The sequence below is a fragment of the Scardinius erythrophthalmus genome (assembly GCF_964197995.2).
Source record: "Scardinius erythrophthalmus genome assembly, chromosome: 17".
Taxonomy (NCBI): domain Eukaryota; kingdom Metazoa; phylum Chordata; class Actinopteri; order Cypriniformes; family Leuciscidae; genus Scardinius; species Scardinius erythrophthalmus.
The window spans coordinates 32658617-32683241 of record NC_138237.1 but is presented as its reverse complement, the minus strand read 5'-3'; the positions used below and the strand labels follow the sequence as shown (position 1 = coordinate 32683241).

Here is a 24625-nt window from a genome sequence, read left to right as displayed (position 1 = left end):
CAGTTTTGTCTTTGTTTAACTGAAGAAAGTTTTGACACATCCAACTGTTGACTTCATCAATGCATTGGCACAGGGAGTAAATGGGGCTGTAATCGTTAGGCGATAGGGCTAAGCAAATCTGTGTGTCGTCTGCATAGCTGTGGTAAGCAATTTGGTTCTTTCTCATTATTTGGCTCATTGGGAGCATATACAGGTTGAACAGGAGTGGCGCAAGAATTGAGCCTTGAGGGACTCCGCATGTCATGGATGTCCACTCAGACTTATGATCTCCTATACCCACATAATAACCTCTCCCATCTAAGTATGACCTGAACCATTTTAGGACTATCCCAGAAAGCCTCACCCAGTTTTCCAGCCTGTCAAGAAGTATGTTATGATCGACAGTGTCAAATGCAGCACTGAGGTCGAGTAGTACCAGCTCTGATAATTTGCCTGAATCAGTATTTAAGCGAATATCGTTTATTATCTTTATGAGCACTGTCTCTGTGCTGTGGTGCGGTCGGAAACCAGATTGAAAATTGTCAAAGTATCCATTCGAGCATAAGAATTTGTTCAGCTGATTGAAGACAACTTTTTCAATGATCTTGCCTATGAAAGGAAGATTTGAGATCGGCCTATAGTTGCTTAATATGGTCTTATCCAGGTTGCTCTTTTTCAGGAGGGGCTTGACAACTGCAGTTTTCAGGGAGGTTTTTTGCAGCCATGTATTAAGCCCAAGTAACCGTGAAAAGCTGTTTGTTTCTCTTGCTGGGTGAGGTCCACTGATAAATGTTTGAACTTTCAGTCTTTTAAGTGTTTCAAAAAGTTCATTGAAATCCTTCTTAAGGAGTTCTGACTGCTCTTTATGAATATCATTCTTCCCCACATGAATGATGAGTCGATTTGCAGTCTTATGTTTCATCAGAATGTTCTGAAGTTCCCTGTTTATATCAGAAGTTGTTGCTTGTGGAAGGCAGCACATAGTTGTATCCCTGCTGCTAATGTTTCTGATTATGGAGTCCCCCACTATCAGAGTCCTGGGCTCGGCTGCGCTCTGAGCTGAGTGCCGCTGTCTGCTCGACCTTGAGCGCCAGTTAGCATCAGTGTTAGCTACTGGCCCATTCAGTCTGTGTTCGATCACATTCATCACGTTTGGGGATTCCTCATTTACATTCCTTAGTACTTCAAATCTGTTCTCAAGATGTATAGGCGGTGGTAGGAGACCAGTGTTTGCAATCCTTGTCAGAGCTGTATCTGGGGTAGAGGATGCTACTGCGGCAATATGTGATGCTCGTGACAATCTGATGTCTCGAGTGCCTTTGGGTTTTGCTCCCTGTTTGTGCCGTCGATTAGTAAGTCGATCGGCTTGTTTCTCTACCTGTTGAGGAGCACTAGTTTCATGGGACTCACCGGTATGCTGAGGGTGTCCATGACGAAGCTCTGTTGTGTGCTCCGTCTGGTTTGGTGGTCCCGTAAGTAACTTTGTTTCAAGAACTGCAATCCTTTGTAAAAGTCTGTGGCAGTTAGTGCAGCAAGTAGATTCCAGAAGAGGCATTTTCTCTTATCCTTGAGGCAGTTGTGTTTTCCTTTCCCGGAATGTAAGCTGGTCGAGTAAAAGAATTCTCAGTTTTTGTAGTAATCCAAACTTTGTTGGATGAGCACTGTGCTGATTTGCTGAAGTTAAAATTAGGTGAAAAGGATATAAAAAAAGGAAATAAAATATAAAAAAATAGGAGATAAAATGTAAAAGTGATAGAGCAAAGCGCGGAGCAGTAAGCAAGAGCATCCGAACAGTAGCTGAGCAGGAAGTGATCACCTAAGAGATAGGTCTGTAATTGACTAATTCTCTATTATCAAGTTGCATTTTTTTAAATAAGAGGTTATATAACCTTCTGTGATCTGATAAAAAACAACAACAAAACAAAATATATTATTTTATATTATTCTGCACAATGATAAAGGCTGTATTGCATTATAAATAAAATCTATTATGAAAATAGCTGACATGGTATGAAGAAAATAGATAAACCATGCATCGTCACAATCATGAGTTTAGCGATCTCTGGAAGCATTGTTTATGTCAGGAAGTTCCTGGAATGTCACATGATATGCCTATTCCTCACTTGTGCCATTTGTGGACTAAATGTGCATAGGGTGCCCTCAGGCTGCCAATATGAATTGAAAACACAGTACATCAGAGTATTCAGCGCTCATAATGATTACATCGGTGCATTTTGGGTAAAAATGGAATAAATATTACTCATCTGTATAGAAATTTGACAGAAACATACGAGAATCTATCAATTTCTCCAAATGTGCATGCTTTTGAACTAAAAGCTCTGAGGGACGTTGTTTTGTCAAGCATTTCCATGACGACTGTACAGGAGATTTTTTTCTGAATAGGAGCAGCTTACGCTCATATTTCAAACAAAAGGTATCAATTTTATATTCATAAATCCTGAATCATATTTACAAATTACGGTCACTATAAGATTTTGAGAGTAAGACTGGAAAAAATGTAAGCTTGAATCTTAGATTTTTTATGTATAGTTTGTCAAGGTAATTACATAACATTTAACTGTAACTTTGAGCTAAATAAACAAAGAGCGCTTCAGTGCGTCGGCGTCCTCGTGAAGGTTAACAGGTTTTAGCCAGCTTAAAAGCTTTAGGTACGTATCCTAATGACAAAGATGAATTAATTATATTAAGGGGAGACACCCCAAGTGAAAAGAAAAGAAAAACAACAACAAAAAAAATTAATAGATATCAGCATGAAACTTCCCCAGTTGATTACTGACATTAAGACAAATATCTTTTGTATTACAAGTTTTTAGAATGTTTATGTTTAAATATGTAAATTATGTATTATCTAATTAAATATGCACTTATTTGCATATATTTCCAGAAGAGAAATCTGAACATTGGATAAAGCCAGACTCAAAATTCTTGTTTAATTTTTTTGACATATTAGAGTCAAAGGTTTTTACCGAGGGGATTTTGGATATCTCTTTTTATCACTCCATTAATAAGAAAAAAACTGTCAACAGCCATAAATCTGTCCATTTTCGCCACGGTTTTAGGTATAAAATGTTGTATAATCGAATCTGAATGATATGTGAACAAACCCCTGTTTGGTGTATGTAAGTGCTGCTGAAGTGAAGATTTCTGGCTCAGAGTATGAGAAAAAAAAACATTTTGAGAAAACGGCCATTAAAGATTTGTATTGTAAAAAATTCATACTTTTTTACTGGAAACAACTATTTACAGACACAATATCTTATCAAATCATTAGCAGCAACAATACAAACCACCTAAAACACATCAAAACTTATAACAGCATTTATGGCCTTCAACTGAACAGAACCCCAGTAAAAAAACAGTTATAAAACATACACAAACGGAATCACGTTGTCAGAAATTGACATCAGCCAATGAGATTTCGCTTTTTAGAGTTAAATGCCCCATTGTATAAAAAAGGAAATGACCATATTTGGATCTGACAACATTGTACAGGAGAGAGAGTGCTTTCCAACAGTATACTGTATGCGATGACAGGGTACAGACAGCGATCGCGGAGCAGCATGTTGATTTAGAACGCCAACTTTTGGAGAAATTTAGGAGAAATCTACAGACGCAAATAGACAAAGTGTTGTAAAATAAAGGCCTAAATGTGTATTTTGGACTTTTTTTCACCACAAGTCTGAAAGAAGCAGGCCTGATAGCGCTCCGGCGCTACGCTGGATTTCCGGTGTACAGACATGTCTGCAAAAAAAAAAAAAAAAAAAATCAGGTTCGCGTTCGCATGAGAGGCGCTTTGCTTTCACTAAACCACACCAGTAAGCCTACTTCAGCCAATCGGTAATAGGGTAGGCAGGGGCTGGTCTTGGGTTTTGGCCAATCAGATTGATTCAGCAGTCACTCTACGTGCGAATTTGTTTTGTGTTTCCCATACACTACGAATGTGTTTCCCACACTGGCAGCGCGAAACATAGCCAAAGTCATGGAGTGCAACTTTATGAAGCCAGGGGAAGACACCAAACTTGTCCATAAAGGTAGATCAAACTTGATGAAAAAATTATCGTGGCCTGATTTGAGGTAGCTCGCCAACAGACCGTTCATATATCGCGTCTTTTGCGCGCTCAAGTTCATTCAAATGTAGGCGCGCGGTAAGCGGTAATCATACTTGAAGCGACGCGCTTGTTTTTTCCATGTTTTTCGGCGGTGGAAATCCATTAGTCACTCAAACTTTTTTGTCGTTGTGGAGAGCGCAGACGCCACGGGAAAATCGGACCTAATTTTACTATTAATAATAAAAGATAAGCTAAAGTGCATTGTAAATGTCTTTTTTTTGACTCATTCTTTTCATAAATAATCATTTAAGGTCTGAAATATGTGAGGTTTATCTTTTTATAAAAAAAAAAAAATTGTCAAAACTTTTGAACTTCTACATGTTAGTATAACATGTTGCAAGACACTTTTAAAATCTGTCTATCATTTTTAATGGTATTATTTTAATGTTTATGTAAACAAAAAGTGCATATTGATGCTTATTTTATTTGTTATTTGCTGGTTTTCGACATAAAACTTGGTGAATTGATTTTTTTTGTGTAGTATGAGTACTTTTTGTACAGGATTCAGTGATAACAGTCATAATTTTTGTCCTTATAATCATGAAATGAAATGTTCATGCCATTTCATCTCTAGTTATGATCAACTGAAATCAACTAATTATGTGTTTTTTACAGTATAATATGCAAAGTACAATTTTCTATAAAAAAAAAAAAAAAAATCTGATTCTGTTCTTTTCTCTGACACGCGTTGTTGGTTGTGGAAGGTTACTAATGTGATTGCTTTATCTGTAAATTAAATTAGTGCTTTTTCAATGACTGAATTCATTGAAATAAAATGAATTCTTCGATTTTTTTGGCAATGCGTCGTAGGTCTTAAATTTAAGTCTTTATGGTCTTAAAATGTCTTAAAATGGTCTTAAATTTGACTTACTGAAACCTGCTACTGTAATATAGGCTTGTATTAGGTTTGTTCATCTCATGTCTGAATGATGTCCATTTATATCCACAAAAGTCACAAGACTCATTTAAGGGACTATTTATCAAAATGTTCTCCTAGGGGAGCACACCCCTGGATCCCGCTTGACAATTATGTTGATCAGGGCATATATCTTGGCTTAGGGGCCCGCTTACCTCCCAGGGAAAAAAGTTCAGGCTCAAGATTTTTTTCTACTATCACCCCTGAAGAAGACATATTATTGAAGACAAATAGCCCAAAATCTCAAAATTGACCTGTGAAAAAAAAAACTATGTTTTTGTCTGCCGTGTCTCCCCTTAAGAAGAGGATCTATGACCTCTGGAAGAATCTCTTTCAGTATCTTAGTCGGTATAGGGTCTAACATACATGTTGTTGATTTAGATGATTTAACGAGTTTAGACAATTCTTCCTTTCATATAGCAATGAATAAATGGAATTTTTCCTCAGAGACACAACAATGCACTGTTTGATGCTAAACTGTAGTAGACGGTTGCATGGTTCCAGGAGTGGTGCGTATATAGCAGTGCAGTGATCGTTTATGCACCGAATCTATTTTTACTGTGCTGCACGTGCTGAATTAAAGTGACAGTGCATGGTTCATGGTTAAAATGAACACGGATTTACATAAAAATGTAGTAATCTCATCATAAATGCATTTAATTAAATTATACTACTATTTTTCACAGTCACCTTTTTCTTTAAGCCCAGGGTAAAGCAAGAAAAACTACAACTTACCTAAACAAGGCGACATAATGGTTGGCTCTTCTTTGAGATGGAAAAACAAGTTCTTTGTAACCCGCTATATTTCTTGAATAAAGATTTAAATACAAAAGTAAATGTATGAGAGTCAACTGTTTTTGTCAACAGTAATTTTTAATTTAAATGTTTGCGATATTAACTTAAGTACACATTTACTTGTGTTGCCACTTGCTTGAGCAACCTAATATATAAATCTATATTGAAGTAATGCATTGATTAATACGTTTATTGTGTTTAAACATGAGTACGTCTATGAACAAGTGTATAACTGTAGGTTTCTTTGAAGAGAATCGCAATGCTGACAAAAAATTTTTTAATAAAAGTTGCTGATAACAACTTGGATTTGAAATAAAAATAGAGAATAAATGTTGTGTTTGTGGTATACAGCCGCGGATCAATTGAGAACTGCAAACGCGGCATATGTGAAAGCACTATAGCGCATGCTGCTCCTTCATCGCATACGTACTGCAACACGCACCGCATATGCACTGCAAACAGAGTGTGTGAAACAGGCGTTAAGGGCCCAAGTATGCTCATTGTACCATGGCTTTGGACTATTTTCCTTAATCTGTTTTAAGCGCAAAGGAGCAACTTTCAAAAGTCAAAAGTTTCTGTTGCGACATCGAGTTCTTCTAAGCTATCTGGTATGCTGAAGAGATTCAACTTTAGTGGTAGAAGTGATAGTTCTACCATATTTATAATGGAGTCGGCTGTGCAGCTTTGGCTAAATGGAGTATACACAAGACTAGATAATGATCTGAGATGTCATCGCTCTGCTGCAGAATTTTTACTGCATCAACATTGATTCCACGTGACAATATTACATCTAAAGTGTGATTACAACTATGTGCAGCCAGTTAGTCCGATAGAAAATCAGCAAATTCTTTGATAAAGTCTGTGTACAGTAGCCAGCACAAATGTCAATAGATAGTGATAGTTACATAAAGCACCAACACTTCAAAATAATTATATTTGAAACTAGACTTCCGAGTAATACTGTAGAAAAGCATTGTTATGATTTGTATAACTGTGTCAGGGGTGCTGTGAAAAGGGGCGGGGCTATAGAAAGCCAGGTAGGAGGGATTGTTACTCCTCAAGAGGTGTACGATGCAGTCTCAAAGTTGAAGAATAAGAAGTCTTGTGGGTTGGATAATATTACATCTGAACATTTAAAATATGCCAGTACAAGACTTTATCCTCTACTGGCCATCTGTTTTACAGGTTTTTTGGTACATGGCTTTTTGCCACAGCCACTTTTGTTGACTGTATTGGTCCCTGTGATTAAGGATAAGACCGGTAAACTTTGTGACATGAATAATTATAGGCCTATAGCCTTGGCAAGCTCTGTGTCAAAGGTGCTTGAAAGGATTCTATTGTCGAGACTTGAGTCATATTTGTACACCACAGCTAACCAATTTGGCTTCAAACATGGGCATGGCACAGGCATGTGCATTTTTGCACTTAAAGAACTATTGGATAAATATAACAACCAGGGGTCTACAATATTCATGTGTTTTCTAGATGCTTCTAAAGCCTTTGACCGTATTAATCATTGTAAATTGTTTGATAAACTAACAGAAAGAGGTGTTCCAGGATACCTTACTAGGATTCTTATTTTTTGGTATTCTTGTCAGACTATGAGGGTGAAATGGGGCGACTCTATATCAGACTGTTTCAAAGTGAGTAATGGAGTACATCAGGGTGGAATTTTGTCTCCACCTTTGTTCAATTTATATATTGATGACCTGTCTGTGAAACGTAATGAATGTAATACTGGGTGTCTTGTTGGTGATGTCTTGTGTAACCATTTGATGTACGCAGATGACTTAGTACTGTTAAGCCCTTATAGTGCAGGCCTGCAGAAGCTTCTGAATATCTGCTCCTCCTATGGCGATGCATTTGATATTAAGTATAATGCTCTAAAAAGCCACACACTGATTGTTAAAACAAAAGAGGATCAGAAGTTGATGTTCCCAGACTTTTACCTTTGTGGAAATGTTCTACAGGTCACAGATGAGGTTAAATATCTTGGACACTATATTACAAATGACCTTTCGGATGATAGAGACTTGTTTAGGCAGAGGTGTAAACTATATGGGCAGGCTAATGTATTGGCTCGTAAGTTTCACATGTGTTCCACCAATGTCAAAATTGTATTGTTTAAAAGTTTCTGCTCGCCTTTGTATGCTGCGCACCTCTGGCGCAGCTACAAAAAGAAGAGCATGCAGGCTCTGATGGTGGCATACAATGAGTCTCTGAGAATGCTATTGAAAGTACCGCGGCACAGCAGTGCAAGTGAGATGTTTATTAACAGTGGAATAAGATCTTGTGCAGCTGGCATTAGGCACTGTACATTTATGTGTAGAGTCCTGAATAAGTCAAACTGTATTGTACAAGCTTTGGTCTGTCCGAGGAAAAGCTCGGTCAGGTTTACTTCAAGAATCTGGAAGCACTGACTCTTGCTTATATGTGTAAATAATGTATTATGTCATTTTTATTTTATTTTATTTTATTTTTTATTTAATTACTATTATTTTCCTTTTTGTTTGTTTTCTTTTAACACTATGGACCGCGATTCTGTGTCCTTAATAAAGATTGAATGAATGAATGAATGAATGTAGATATTACTATAAATTACAGCAAAAAATACTGTTAAAACAGTAATCTTGGGCGGTAGACTCATTTAAAATAATGTAATCGTCTGGTTTTAGCCATGTTTCTGTCAAACACAGCACATCTAGGTTATGATCTGTGATGAATGTACAATAAGTGCTTTTGAAGAAACAGATTTAATATTCAGTAGGGCTGGGTATTGACACAAATTTCCCGATTCGATTTCGATTCACAAGCTTGCAATTCGATTCGATTTCGATTATGATTCGATTCGATTCAATATTGATTATTTTGGATATCTGGTACAATACATTGCAAATTTTCTCAAGGAAAACAAATCTCTTAACTATTATTGTAAACTATGGGAGTCAGTTGTAGCCTATTGGCTTCATTAGCCTACTATAATATTGAAGGTAAAAATGAACTGATTTGTATACAAACACTTAAAATACACTTTTATTTATTTTTATAATAATAAAGTTATATGAAATTATATAAAAATTTAAATGGTGGCTGTCATAAAAACTTTCCAGATTTATTCAAACATGCATTAAATATTGAAGAACGTTAAAAATTATAATGAATATGTAATATGGTGCATATATTTAACAAAATACTCCTCTCTAGAGTTAATTTTTCTAGCTGACTAACGGGTTTATGGTCACTGGATATGTTTTTTCTGAGGTAAATGTGACGTTACATGACAGAGAAGGTCATGTGCGCTCCGCGCTGCTGCTTCTCTTAAGCTGAGCTGCGCCAGAGCGATCTCACGCCACAGGAGAGGCATCCAGCTGCAGCCCCGCAGACTCACTTCTTGCTAGACACCAGTGGCTGGACACCAGTGGATGGACAGCAGACATCATTTCCGTATCGTCATTCACTTTTCAAATTGACGTCATTTCCGTATCGTCATTCACTTTTCAAATTTGATGCGCCATGCAGATGTCAGCGGTAAGAAAAAATCAACACTTGTACTCTAATATAGTTAAAGAGGCTACATGCAACTTTTTCCCCAAAATAAACGTAACAATAGCCTTTTTATTTGACCATTTATGACTCAAACATCTCCTGATGAGCATACTGACACCTTGTCAGCTCACAGTGGGTGCACGTATAAGCCTGTATCCTATATTTCCTATTTTCTGTCGGGTCGGATTTTTCGCGCGCTGTCTGCGGATGTGACGTCAAGCGCGTTCATGTTAAACGTTTCAGATCACTCTGCCACCACCGCTAGTCAGCAAACAAACTTAGTTTCTCAAACAATATATGTATTTGACTGTTCTTACCTCTGTAAACATAATGTTGACTTCTTTGCAGCGGATGACTTGTGAAGTGTGCACGTACGAGAGCGAGCAGAAAGGAAGAGCAGTTCCGTTTTTTGGCCACAGGTGTCAGTCGCGAGTTTAAATTTCAGAAAATCGCATGTAACCTCTTTAAATATAAACATGCTCATTCTAATCATATTGTACATCTGTTCTTGCTTTAGGTGTGGTGAATGTCAAAAAACTGCCCCAGGCTGTAAGAGACATGTGTGTCCCTTTTAAAATTGTACAATGCAGAAATTGCAGATGTTTTTTCAAAGACTGGGTGGGGTACTGTGGAAACGGAAGACGTGGAGACCTGCAAGGGTTTTATACAGACCCTGAATTTCCTGAGCATTGCCCAGACTGCCAGTTTTAGGGGGCAGGAATGAGGTGTGGTGTGCACAGTGTGCAATAGTTTATTTGGAACTGTTCATGTTTTATTTTCTCTTGAAATAGGGACTTCCCCCACAACCTTACGGGCCTGACTGTGGCATCTTCATTCTGATGGTCAGATTTGACTAATTTTACTAATTAGATTGTGTAATTTCCAATAAATATTGCAAAAACATGAAGTGTTAATTTGATCTGGATTGTTTGGTAAATTGTCTGATCATGTGAATCTACGTATATTTTAAAAACAGAAGTGGTTACATTTACAAAAAAAAAAAAGAAGAATTGAATATCCAAATGGGCAAGGCAAAAAACTGTGGTCAATTAACATGTACAAGTTTGTTGTATTGACAAAACGTTATAGTCCATTGATCTAGGCTGAATTTAAGTCACAAAAAATAGTTATATGATCTGAACAATATATATTTCAAGGTGGTTCTTGTGAATGCAGTTTGCATGAATTATTGATGTTATAATATTAAGTATATTATTGAGAATTGTTTTATGTAAAGAGATATGATAAAGATCATATTTCAATTTGCACACAGCTTTTATATTATATATTTTAAGTCATAAAAGTAAAATGACAATACGGAAAAGACGTGTGCAATTAAGCATGCAAAGAATGCTGTCTATCCACTGGTGAAAACAGAAAATAAATATGCTGTCTATCCATAGGTGAAAATATAAAATAAATATATGTCAATCCAGAGGTGAAAATATAAAATAAATATATGTCTATCCAGAGGTGAAAATATAAAATAAATATTCTGTCCATCCAGAGGTGAGAACTAAATATGCTGTCTATCCAGAGGTGAAAATATAAAATAAATATTCTGTCCATCCAGAGGTGAGAACTAAATATGCTGTCTATCCAGAGGTGAAAATATAAAATAAATATATGTCAATCCAGAGGTGAAAATAGGAAATAAAATTGCTGTCCATCCAGCGGTGAAAACGGAAATTAGCGGCGAAATGAAAATGACGGAGAAAATGGAAATGACGTAGGCTGTCTATCCACTGGTGTCCAGCCAGTGGTGTCTAGCCGGAGGTGAGTCTGCGGGGCTGCAGCTGGATGCTATTGCGCCACAGTGCCAAAACGATAATTATGTTTTTGAATTTCGTATGAAAATGGACATAATTTGAAATCTGAGACATTGTTACATATCAATAATAACAAAGCACAAAGATTATTGCGATTTATTGGATGGTATGCGCACAACAATATTCCATTCATTTATCAACTGAAAACAGGATGACTAACCGATTCTTGGGATTAAAGAATCAATATCGTTTCGTAAAAATGAAAATCGATTAAAATCGAGAAATCGATTATTTTTACCCAGCCCTAATATTCAGCAACCTGAATTATATTTGTTTTATTTGTTATTTTTACCCTTAAAGGGGTTTGAGAGTTGTTTGTATTTACTAATTTGTGGAAAAGACATAGTCTCTTTATTATGATATCTAGGTGTAAAAGGCTCTATGTGTTTAAATTTATCTGACTTCTGTGACATGAGACAGCTAGCAGATTAGCCAGTCTGTCTGCTTCCTGACCTGGGTCTCAGTTAGTCAAGGTTCAACTCTAAGACTATGTACCATATTACTAGAGAGAAGAGCAGCACCACGCCAGGAGGGATGAGTACCATCTCTTTTCAACAGGTCATGTCTGCCCCAAAAACTTTTCCAATTGTCTGTGAACCCTATATTATTCAGCGGACACCACTTAGACAGCCAGCCAGCCATTGAGTAAGGACAGTCTCCTAAGTATCTTATCACTCCGGCGAACAGGAAGGGGGCCAGATCATTTTACAGTGTCTGACATCGTACTTGCGAGTTCACACATCTCTTTAATTTTAATTTTAGTGTTGGACATCACTAGTACAGACGTGAATGATAATTTAAAAGATTTTACGATTAGAATCTGTGTATCATTCATTCAGTGTTTTTTTTATTTAATACTGAAAGTAGAAAAATGAGAAAACGATTCTTTTTTTTTTTTTTTTTTTTTATAAAATAAAATAAAATAAATTCAGCTTGATTCCCCAGTACAGGTTGTGTCGAGCCATTCGTTAGTCTGGTTGATGGAAAAAGATTAAATGAAGTTGCAATAAACACGTTAAGAATCCGCACAACTGAGGACTCTTATTCTGCAGTGCAGAACTGAGGAAGAACTGATGATGGGACAGTTTGATCTTCGGCTGACAAATCAGAGGAAAGGGGTGTTTCATTCCCGCCCATGTGTAGAAATCTAATATTCCAGCTGTTTATTATTTTTTTTATACCTCAGAACGAAAAAAAAAAAAAAAAAAAAAAAACGAAATAGGAACTGTTTTCTCATTTTCCTACTTTCAATATTAAATAAAAAACAAAATGACTGAACGAATGATACACGGATTGATTAGCATTAGCCAGCACTTTGAAATTTGCTTTGATGTCAGGCGCTCTGGCTCCCTGCAAACATGTGGCTATGGTGGCTGGTGTCTCTATTTTCACGTTCCATGTAATAGAATCACCAATCACTAGGGCACTTTCAACGGGATTCTCAGTGGGTGCATCACGGAGTGGGGAGAAGCTGTTTGATGTGCTAATCGGAATGGAACAGCTGTGTTTTGTCCCCCGACAATGTCTCACAGTCAACCCATTTGCCATGCTGCACGGACTCTATAGTCGGAACCAAACAATATACAGGGTTCACTAAGGGCGCTTTCACACTACCACTTTTGGTGCGCACCCGGGTTCGAATGACGTCAGAGTTCGGTTCGTTTGGATGATGTGAACGCTGTCTTCCGAACTCGGGTGCGCACCCGCGAACCGTACTCGAGTCCGCTTAAAAAGGTGGTCTGGGGTACGGTTCATGTGAACTCGGGTACGGTTCGCTGCTGATATGAATGCAATCGAACCAAACCGCGGAAGTGAACCGCTATTATTGACGTAGCCTATGTGTCTTCGGCGGACGGCCCGCTGTCTTTGACACGTTTTCAGAATTTTTGCGGCAGACAGACGCAAGTGTGTTTCTGTATGTTTATGTTGAAAACAAAACTAAAGGTTAAAAAAAAGAAGAAAAAATGTCAACCGAGCAAGTCTATCCATTTGGGCGCCTTTTCATTCGCGGTTACCAAGCAACACCATTACGCCAGCTGCAGCCTGATGACGCAAGTGTACCGCGGTTCGGATAGAAATAATATAATGTGAACACAGTCCATCGGGGGCAGGGGGAGGGGGGAGCAATCGAACTCGGGTTCGGAACAGGCAATCGAACCAAGTGTGAAAGCGCCCTAAGATAGTTGCATCCAAAGCAATTTCTAAAGCCCTTGCATTCTTACTATCCTCGATTAAAGTTTGGATGTGTGTTAAGTCTCTAGTTCTGAAATCTTCTCCGTCAGCCTGACTATCTCCCTGCATTTATCACATATGAGACCCTCACTGCTGACAGAGAAGGCTATGTTATACATGTGGTAGGCAGGGCAAGAAACAAAAACAAAGCTATACAGAGCTACAAATGCAATTCACAGAGGCAGACCCTCTCGTGGCACATAAATTGCTTGGAAATGATGGGTGTCTTCCTAGCATTGTAGCACTTCCTCCCAGACCTGAGGGGTCATCATGTGGTTGTTCGGACAGACAACACATCGGTGGTCTCTTACATAAACCATCAGGGGGGTCTGAGGTTGCGCCCACTATATATAATGGCACACCAGATCCTCCTGTGGTCCCAGGAAAAGCTTCTCTCCCTGAGAGTAGTCTACTTTCTAGAAAACCAGGAGGCAGTAATCCTGTCGAGGAAGGGCTTGAGGCCCGGGAAATGGAGACTTCACCCCAAGCTCGTATGGAGGGTGTTCGGCCAGGCGGAAGTGGATTTGTTTGCGTCTCAAGATATGACACACTGTCCACTCTGGTTCTCCCTCACGCATCCAGCCCCGCTTAGGTTGGATGCCATAGTACATACAATGGCCGAGGCTATGTCTGTACGCTTTCCCCCCAATTGCTCTGCTCCCGGGAGTTCTGGAGAGAGTCTGCCAGGACTGCGTCAGACTACTACTAGTAGCCCCATTCTGGCCAGCCCGAGAGTGGTTCTCGGACATTGTGTCCTTCCTCGTTGGCTCTCCCCTGGAGATTCTGGTCAGGATGGACCTGCTGTCTCAGGCAGGGGTACAATTTTTCAACCTTGTCCAGAGTTATGGAGGCTGTGGGTTTGGCCTCTGAGGGGGCCCAACTCCTACACTCCGGTCTGTCAACTGAGGTTGTTGAGACCATACTTCACTCCAGAACTCTTTCCACTAGGAAACTGTATGCATTGAAGTGGAGGGTTTTCATTTCATAGTGTTGAACTCGACAGTGGGTCCCAGTTAACTGCCGTGCTGGAGTTCCAGAAGAATTTTTTTTTTTTCACAGGGTTATCACCTTCCACACTTAAGGTGTACATGCTGGACATAACTGCCTACCATGGCCCTTTGGGTGGTGTATCCCTGGGGAGAAACCCGTTGGTGACACATTTCCTCTGTGGTGCTTTGAGGCAGTGAGAGGAGTATGGCGGATTAGAAAGCCTTATTATAAAAGGGGTATCCCTACAGGATGTGGTATGCGGCAGGCTGGTCCTGTTTGCTCTCATTTGTAGGATTTTACAATCTGGACCTGGGGTCTACACCAGGTTCTCAGGTGCTTTCGTCTTAGTGTGCTCGCAGTGTTTCACACAGACAGGCACTTGGAAGTCTGTCGATTTGGGGATCCTCATTGATGATGATGACGCAGCGTGAGTTCCCTCAAAAGTGAACGTCTCTGGTTATGACTGTAACCCTGGTACCCTTAGAAGGGAACGAGACATTGCATCTCCCTGCCATACTGCTTCCCTGTATCCCTGTGATCAACTTGTTTTGACCTATTAGATGCTGACAATGTTTGGTCTGGGTGCACTTTATGGCTTCCTGGTCCTGACGTCATTACGCCTGTGATATTCCGTCATGCCATTGGACTGATTTCACACAGTGCTCCGTAATCACACAGAGGCATTCCCAAAGCATCGATGATGATGATGCAACGTCTTGTTCCCTTCTCAGGGAATCAGGGTTACAGTCGTGGTATGTAATCTGTGGCATGAATGGAAGAGATGGCAGGTGTAGAGCGGATCTAAGTGCAAGGGGTTTATAGAACAAACAAGCATAAACTGAAACTAGAAACTAAGGCACACAAAGAACCAGAGAATACTAGGATCAAGGAATGCACACCAACTGTTTCTTTAATATAGATTATAGTCAACATGAAAAATCAGATGACAAGAGAAGGAATTTCTGCTGTTCTGTACTAGTGCTGTAGATGGAACATGATGTGTAAAGTTGCCACAGCTTTGAGAAAAGAAAGACAGATCAATAGGGTAGATGAAGGACTTATTTATCATGCTACCCTTGTGCTTATACTGTTCTACTGTGTATGTCTGGCAGCAGACTATAAAATCAAGGGTAGCACTGCTGCAAAGCCCACAAGCACCTTGGAACCTAATGTATTTTCACCTTTTAATTTAAGATAAGCCATAGCAGCGGGCCAACATGGACGCCAATATCTCATTTCTCCTCGTTGTTGATTGTGGATCAGTCAAAGGTGCTGAGACTTCAGTTCAGCTCTTTCTTTTTTTCTTGAATCAAAGTATGCAAAGTTGTGTATGTGTGTTTCATTAATCCTTTGAAATGTATTCAGCATACACAGGTGTTGCCACTAGCAATACATAGCAAAAATGGCTTTGTAAGTACTAGCAGAAAAAAAAACAGCCTGCTCTGAATGCAGTTGCCTACTGCAGATTACTTTTGTTAAATAAATTACTTTGTGTTTATTGAGTACTGCTTTGCAAAGGGATTGCATTTCTGTTTTTGGCTCTTTGCAATTAGATTAAAGTCCGCTCCTAATTCTCAATGCACTTAGAGGAACTTGCATATAAATGTTCATATTAATGTTCCTCTCAACATTTTACAAGTGAAAACAATTTCAAGCCTCCTATCAGAGACATGTTTGCCCCTAGTAGCTTTAGCTATAGATATATAGTATATATTTATTAAAAAGTTCTGCAAAGAAATGTGACTGCAGGCTGCCATTTGGAAGGCTATCAGAGCAAAAAATCTCCTGACAGTTTTATCAAATTCTTGCAGTACTGCTCTGCATAGTAAGTTCCAGCAAATACTTGTCACAAACAGGTTGCATTTTCACGCTGACATGTCTAGGGATTGATCCCATACATAAGTTCTTACCAAATATATCTTTAGACATAAAAATGAAAAAAAAAAAAATGTTTACGAGACTAATATATAAACAAATTTCAGTCAGGAAACCCTAGAAGGCCAAATCGTGGCCAAAATCGTACATAGTGCACCCGTCTTAAGATAAGTGAACGTTCTTTTTACTAGATTTATGGTAGACCTGCTTATTGTCCTTTCATTACCTGTTTACAGTCATCCCATGTTTGGTGATATACACTCAGCAACATGCATATATTGGCGTGTTTTGTCAACTTAATGTGTCCCCTGCTTTGTTGGGAGGTATTTTCATGTATGTTATATGTGCTGCTGCAGCATGTCTGTGGATGTATTGGCAGTAGCAAGTCACTCTACTTGCTCAGCAGCAGCAATTATTAACAGCAGCGTAATAGATCTATTCCGCCAAGACAAAATACATTAATATTGTCATATCCATCACCATGCTAAACCCTCAGATAGTTGTCATGACTGAACTGATATCATTTCTATATATGGGGCCCTATCTTGCACCCAGCGCAATTGACTTTGTACACCGACGCATGTATCATTCCTATTTTGCACCCGCGCAAAGCAGACTTTTCCCTCCACAGATGCGCATCGGTAAGTTAGGAAATACACTTGCGCTCCCCAGGGCGGTTCAGCGCAAAGAGGAGGCGTGCACATAATCTTGGCCATAATCAATGTAGCGTGTGCACAACGCGCACTTTGATTCTCTCATCTACACAGAAGCAGCAGTTTTCATTTTTGCAAATCATACATTATTACAATAGATAGATAGATAGATAGATAGATAGATAGATAGATAGATAGATAGATAGACAGACAATTTATTATAAAAGCATACATCTAGCTTACACATTTACCCAAATTATCATACGCCTGTTTAACCGAAGTTAATTTGGGTGGGTTTCTCCATTTCAATGTAACTTCTCTCTCTTTTACGGCCGTGACGAGAGCGTTGGTCTCCTCGGCTGTGAACCGTACCTGGCGCGCGCCTGGCAAATCCGCCGTTACAATAGCAATCCGCTATGGAAAAAGTGCATCTGCTCTTAAAGGGAATGTGCGATGACTCTCTGATTGGTTTATTTCACGTTACGCCCAAACCACACCTATGAATAATGAAGCTACTTCAGACCAACCCCTTTTAGATTTGCGCTGGGCGCAAGAGTCATTTATCCCGCCGGCAAAATAGCAGCAGCGCCCAAGACCTGCCCACAAAGTTATGATGATCTTGATGTTATGATGCCCACCTGCCCATGATCTTTAACACAATACATTTGTTTTTCTTCAAACAAACAAATACATACATTTTGGTGATCAGCTATATTGTTGTGTTTTGAATAATAGTGGGGTTACTGGTTCTAGATGTAATGGTTCACCTTTCTTGTTTTGATCATGGTTTTAAGGCAGGGCCCCAGACTAACTTTTTTTACTAGGAGCACTGTAGCCCTTAACTGAAAATTTTTAGACGCACAAGCAGAAAATTTAGGGGCACACCTTAAATCAACCTGCAACGCAGTTATTCACATTTCCCCCCATTTTGACTGTATTACTGAAAAATGCCTTGGTAATAAATAGACTTAACGTACAGAAATTTCAATATTTTATTTTAAGTTCACAGGGCTCCAGTCCAGATTAACATTTGAGGGACAGCAGCACCGGAGCCACTAAGTTCTACAGAAAGTATTTGGTAATACTGTGGGGATAACATTAATTATTATCATTCATAATGTCTTAATATTTATTCAAAAGCAAAACAAGTGAAAAAATAGATATTAGGGAGTGAAAATAGCTAATAAGCCAATAAGCACTCCTCTGCAGCCACCTACTGGTCACAGTGGCAATTTAATTATTTAAAAAAAATATTTAAATAAGTGTGAGTTTTCCAACATCTTGAAACTTTTAGTTTCATAATTGGGGACAATCTTTGAAGGATGAACAAATAATGTTTGGGCCATCACATTAAAAATAACATTTAAATATGATATAATTTTGAAGTGCTGGAAAAAGATGTATAGTGCTTGTAAGCGTTTGACTATTTCTATCACAATATCGTATTTACAGTTAGTGTTACTACATTAAATTAATGGTGAATGTTGCTTATTTGTGGACTTAACTTCTATAACTTGTTCAATCATGGAACAATGTTTCTCTTGATTTCCATGTCAGCACTGTTTGATCTGATATCTAAGGTTTATAAAATAGAATTCTGCGCCGAATCAGAATGCTTTTCTCTAGACCTCGCAGCGATGTTATTAATTCTGTGGCGAATTCAATGGATTTCTTCACTGTATTTCCTAGCGCTGTGGAGTAAACGTGTCGTGTGATCCAGATTGGCCCGCGACTGGCGAGTAGTTCGAATGCGCTGCACTTACCTATTTTTGGTCTGACCTAATAAACGGTCTGCTAAGCACAAATGAGTAGCGCAGTTTCGTTCCGCTTTCATTTCATTTGTCATTTGATGCTGGGCAATGGTTTGGTTGCGCCAGCCCCGACCTATATCAAAATTTTGGTTGCACCACCAGGAAAAATCGTCGCAATCTGGAGCCCTGTTTTAAAGGCATGAATTTGTTTATGTTTAGGGAACAAATATATAGAGTTGTAGTATAGAAAATAGATTTTTTTTATACAATTTTTATATACTATCTATGCTATAATATCTATAGTTTGTCCAGTTATTAAAAAAAATATTTTGACTAAAAAAACGACAACCTTAAAATAATATTTAATAACCTTAAATTCAAATTAAATTCATGAATATATGAATTGAGATAGCAAGGATTGCAGAATTATTACCTAGAATAGAAAAGTTAATCAGTCTTTCAACAATCGCTTGACAAGTTTACTTAAGTCTTTAGGATTTTAAAGGAATTACAGAAAGACAGACAGACAGACACAAATATCTATTTAAAATGCCTTCCTGTAGAAATTTATGTTCTTTGTATTTTTTATATTAAATTAAATGTCATTTTATGGACCAAGTTGAGCGGATAACTTATTTTTCAGAATGCTATTACCAGTTAAATTTATCTGAATTGTAATCCATTAAATTCCACTTCCAGTCATTTTAATTTATCTTCAATTTCAACTTATACTCCCTTACATGAGTAGAAAGAAAACCAATTCTAAAATTCAGAATTTTGTCCTAAAATTCAACATACATTCAATGTTCTAAAGTGCAATGTTTTAATCTTGTGTGTTGTGTAGTTGTGAGGTGTAGGTGGCTTATCATTTGTTGTAAATGGCACTTAATTCAAGAAATGTCTGCTTACAGTAACTGCTCATGACCAACATGAGGCACATGTGGATTGTATTGATCTACAGGAAAAAAAAGAAGACAAAAAAAAAAAAAAACACGCTCCAGATGTGTTATTAAACCACATTTTCTTTATACAGGCTTTCAGGACTCGAAGTGATATGGCTGCCGTTCTCCACAAGCTCACAGCACGTGTCCCCTGCGTGTGGATCTTCCTCATGCTTTTCGACCCCAGCTCACAAAGCGGGTAGGATGACTCATCAACCCTCCCCATCTAGCCTCTCTTTTTCCCATGTTGCAGGCTCTAGGGAAGCATTGCAACTAATACATTCATTAATAAGGTTGTATTACTGTGCAGGGTCTTTTACAATCTGCAAAATGCCATTGAAGCCCACCGTAGTTGGCTGTAAATCGCTTGCACAAACTGCCATGAATTGGATTTTCAGTGGCGGAGCGGGCTTGGTTACAAGTATGACTCAATAACCTGGAAAGAAACTGACGCTGGAAAAACCTGTGGGATTCCGAGACGAGTTTAACCTAGATTGTGTTACAGTGATGCCAGTTGGTTTTTTACTGCTCATTAGCTCACTCACACATGTCAGCATTGTGAAGGTACATATAGACAGGGATTTTGGTAAAAAGGGATTTTGTGCTTGCAATCAAGTGCCAGAGCTAATGGTCTTCTAAAAGTAAAATACAACATTAAATTACAACACATGACCCCTTGTCATGACATACATCTTTCCTGGCTGATTCCAAGTGTTTTAAGTGCGCAATCAGAAAGAATATAGAATCAGCTTCGATATACTTCAATCAAAAGACGAACTGGTATGACGTCATTTAGAACAAAATGTGATCAAATTGAAGTTTGTTTGGAGTTTGTTTGGGTCGTTCTAAACCGCTGGCCAAGACAAACAATAGGTGGGTGTTCTCTGGTGCTCCACCTTCTTTGATGTGGAAATCTTCTCTGATTCATCTGTTCAGCCCGTCGAGGTGAGACACGAGTAAAAACATGAGCACACTGGAGAGCTGCTTTGTAGTTGAAATTGTAATGATAATTTTGCAATTATAATATAATTCTGTGACACTGTCGCTGTTTTTCAAATGTAGTAAAAGTTTTCAAGAGAGTTCCACATGTAATACTTATTTCAGATGCTAAGATGTTAGCCAAACATAGCAGTGGGCGTTTATATTGAAGTCTCACAGCAGACGCGTTCTAATCTAACAGAGCGTTCTAATCAGAGGGCTAAAATCAGGGTAGAAAAGGGCCTTTTATTTTTAAATTGACCATTTTTTATGTAAAAATCATATTAACATTATAAGTGCACCTAACCCTAACCCCTTTAAATAAAATGCTGTTTTTTCATTGTACCAAAAATGCTTTAACATTCAACTGAACTGTGCGCCTGCATTTTAGACAATAACATCATGTTCTTGCTCTAACCATGCAATACGTGCATCCTTGTGTGAGCAGAGTTTTGTATTTACTTCAACTGCTCAGTGCTCTGGTAATATTAATGATATGACCCATTTCAGGAGCTGCAAAAATTGCAATTTAAAATCAGAAAATGAGCATATCTCACTTACATTCACTACAATATTGAAACGTTAGGGACAGTGGTGGACGAAGTACACATACCATGTACTTGAGTAAAAGTAAAGATACTCAAGGTAAAATATTACTCAAGTAAAAGTAGAAGTGCTGCCTTTAAACATTCACTTGAGTAAAAGTACAAAAGTATTTGCCTTCAAATGTACTTAAGTATCCAAGTACTATGATTTTTTTATGGCTATAATGTCCTATTATAATTTTTGTCACAAGACTCTTGCTTAACTCAGTCTACGTGAAGACTCCAATGTCACTCTTGGCACATGAATCTATTAATAAAATGACATTAATTAGTCTCTATATATATTTATATTATATATATTTTTGAATTGAATACATTTTTTGTGTGTTTAATTTTGGACGGAAGGGGACTGTTCCCATAAGGTATAATACATTTACAGTATTTACTGTATATATTTTTCACGAGCATCTATGGTTATAATAGGCCTATTATAAACATCCTAATGTTATGATACATTCACATAAACCTGCACAATGCCATTAAATACACACAGACACACACACACACACACACACACACACACACACATTTATACATATATATATATATATATATATATATATATATATATATATATATATATATATATATATATATATATATATATATAATTTTTATTTTTTTTATTTTTTTTTTTTCTACGTTATGTGAGCAGCCTATTTCCTTCCAAAATTAAACACCAAAACGTATTAATGCAGTGTTTCTGCTACTCCCCAGAAAAAAAAATGCTATTATATGCAAGTAATTTTAGTGTCAACGTAATAAGCAATGCTCATTATGCGTCAATATTTACCGATAATTGCTGCAATAATAGTAATTATAATAAAATAATTAAAATAATTGCTCTGCCCCGCTTAAAATCATTGGCAACGCGATTTGTTTGGAACTATTGAGAGCTACACGAATCACGTGACCGCGCGGCGGCAAGATCACAGCGGCTGCACACTGCACAGACCATTCGAATGATATTAAAATACTGCGAGATCGATTAGAGTGTACTATTGTAGACGGCTCTGTATGCTTTTCAATCACTCTCGCGATGTCATAAACTGATCGGTCTGTGCAGCTCCGGTTCAAGTCGAACAAGCCTAGTGTGTCGCAACCTTATACTGTCTATGGTCGCAACTCTCATATTTAACAGCTCTGGTTCACGCAGATAGCGCCAAGGCAAGTTCAAAACAAAGCACGCACGTTGTAGGCTAGTGATTTGTGGCTCGTTTGACCAGTTAAGTTTTTATCCACTCATAAATAAAAAGGAACGACTGATTTTGAAAATGTAGTAGAGTAAAAAGTAAGATATTTGACTTTGAAATGTAGTGGAGTTAAAGTAAAAGTCTTCCAAAATTTAAATACTCAAGTAAAGTACAGATACACAAAAAAACTACTTAAGTACAGTAACGAATAACATTTACTTCGTTACTGTCCACCACTGGTTAGGGATACTGATTCCAAATGACAACGACAGTGATTGAATGTCAAAGTGTGGTTTAAACGCCCCACAACTGAACTAGAAGTTTTGATTGGTTTTGCACTCGAGTCAAACCTGTTTATTGCCTGAAGCGCAGGGCTCAACCGCAGTTTAAAAAGTGCCTGTCAAATGCCAGCTCGCCCTGTTGTTCCGTCAGCACCTTTGTCATTTTTGTACTTTGTACTTTTGTTGAAAAATAAATGTAGCAAAGTTGAATACTTTATTTTTATTTAACTGAAGTCAAAGTAAAAGTACCACAATTTAATTGTACTCAAGAAAGTAGAACAACTTGAAAATGTACTGAAGTACTTTAATGAAAGTATTTGTAATTAGTTACTTTCCACCTCTGCTATGCACATTTAACCTGTTAAGCTGCAACCCAACTTTTGAAAAATCCCCAGAAATGACATACCCAAACTGAAACAGATACAGTTCATGAACCCTTTGTACTAAAAGCACAAGTATAATCTCAATTAAAAGCTGACACCTGGCAGTTTATTGTAAATGTAGAATTAATTATTGTCATAATGAAAAAAAATGTTATAAATAGCTTCAAAGTTTTGTAGAGTTATTATAAATTAATTTGTATGAAACATTTTCATGAAAATATAATTGAAGTTGGCACTGTAGCAATCTAGAAATACACTACAGCTAAAGCCACATGTCTAAACATTTTATGTTTAAAATCTGAAGATAATAAGTCCAAAACTCCAAGACCATGTCAAATGACTTTATTTTGATTTGACTCTAAAATGCAACTGATGTTTATTGTCATCTTCTAACCATCTATCCATTATATTGTCTCTATTGTTTTGTGGTGCAAACGATCCCCATTCAGTCTCAGTCTCCCCCTGCACACATTTACACCTCTCCAGCCTGGTTATGGCTCTAAATATGCATTTCTTTTGTCTGCATTATAGTTACTAACGACTGGCTATTCACAGGGTATTCATAGGGTTTCAGTCCCTAATTTCTTTTCTCAAAGTTCACCTCACATTTTAAACTGTATCAAATGCATTTCTTGAATAAAGAAACATTTCAGTAAGCATTCAAAAAATCATAAAAGTATAACTGCTAGTGGCAGGTGCACCTAGGGCTAGCTAGCATGTTAGCTTAGCACACCATCAATACACGACAATTTATGAGATTAAAACCATGTTTGTGCTCCAAACTTACTTTATAACGCAAGTCGAGTATTTTAAATAATCTTCTGTGATTTAATTTGGCTTCAGATAAAAAAAATCAGACAGAAAATATACTATGGTATAGTATTCTGCACAATGATAGTCTATATAGATTAGCATTACATTATAAATATAATCTATTATTATGAAAATACCTGGCATGGCTTGAAAAACACAGGTAACTCAAATATCATTGCAATCATGTTTATTTTCTTCAAAACATCTTTATCTGCATGTTACAGCGCGATCTCTGTAGCTTTGTGTGTATCAGTGACGTCCTGGAATGTCACATGATCATGGCTCTTCTTCATGTTCCATATATGGACTATTATTGTGCATATAGCGCCCTCAGGCTATTGGTATGAATTGAAAACACAGTATCAAAGTATCCAAGCGCTCATAATGATTACATCGACGCATTTGGGTATAAATTCAATAAATATTATTCCTGTCTATAGAAATCTGATGTAAACCTATGAGAATATATGAATGTTTCTCCAAATCTGCACATTTTTGAGGTAAAAGCCCTGAGGGACGTTGTTTTGTGAATCGCTGTCATGACAACAGCACGGGAGTTTTTTTATGAATGAAAGCGGCTGACGCGCATAATTCATATTAAAGGTATTGACTCATTTTTTCATTTCATAACTCCTGACACAAATTAAGAAATAACTGTCGCTATAAGTTTCTCAGAATACAATAGTGGTCAAATACTGAAACTTGAGTCTTATATCTTATATCTTTTTAATGATG

The 24625-nt window shown here is 37.7% G+C and overlaps 1 protein-coding gene across 1 annotated transcript in view; it reads left to right on the top strand.

Moving 5' to 3' along the window:
• gabra3 (gamma-aminobutyric acid type A receptor subunit alpha3) overlaps nucleotides 1-24625 on the top strand; it is a gene marked incomplete at its 3' end in the record, with an annotated part of 658422 nt that overhangs the window by 52770 nt on the left and 581027 nt on the right. Inside the window, exon 2 of the mRNA XM_081391376.1 lies at nucleotides 19730-19836. Within this exon, the coding sequence (XP_081247502.1) occupies nucleotides 19751-19836 (86 nt within the window). The 5' untranslated portion in view covers nucleotides 19730-19750. The remainder of the gene's footprint in view (nucleotides 1-19729; nucleotides 19837-24625) is intronic.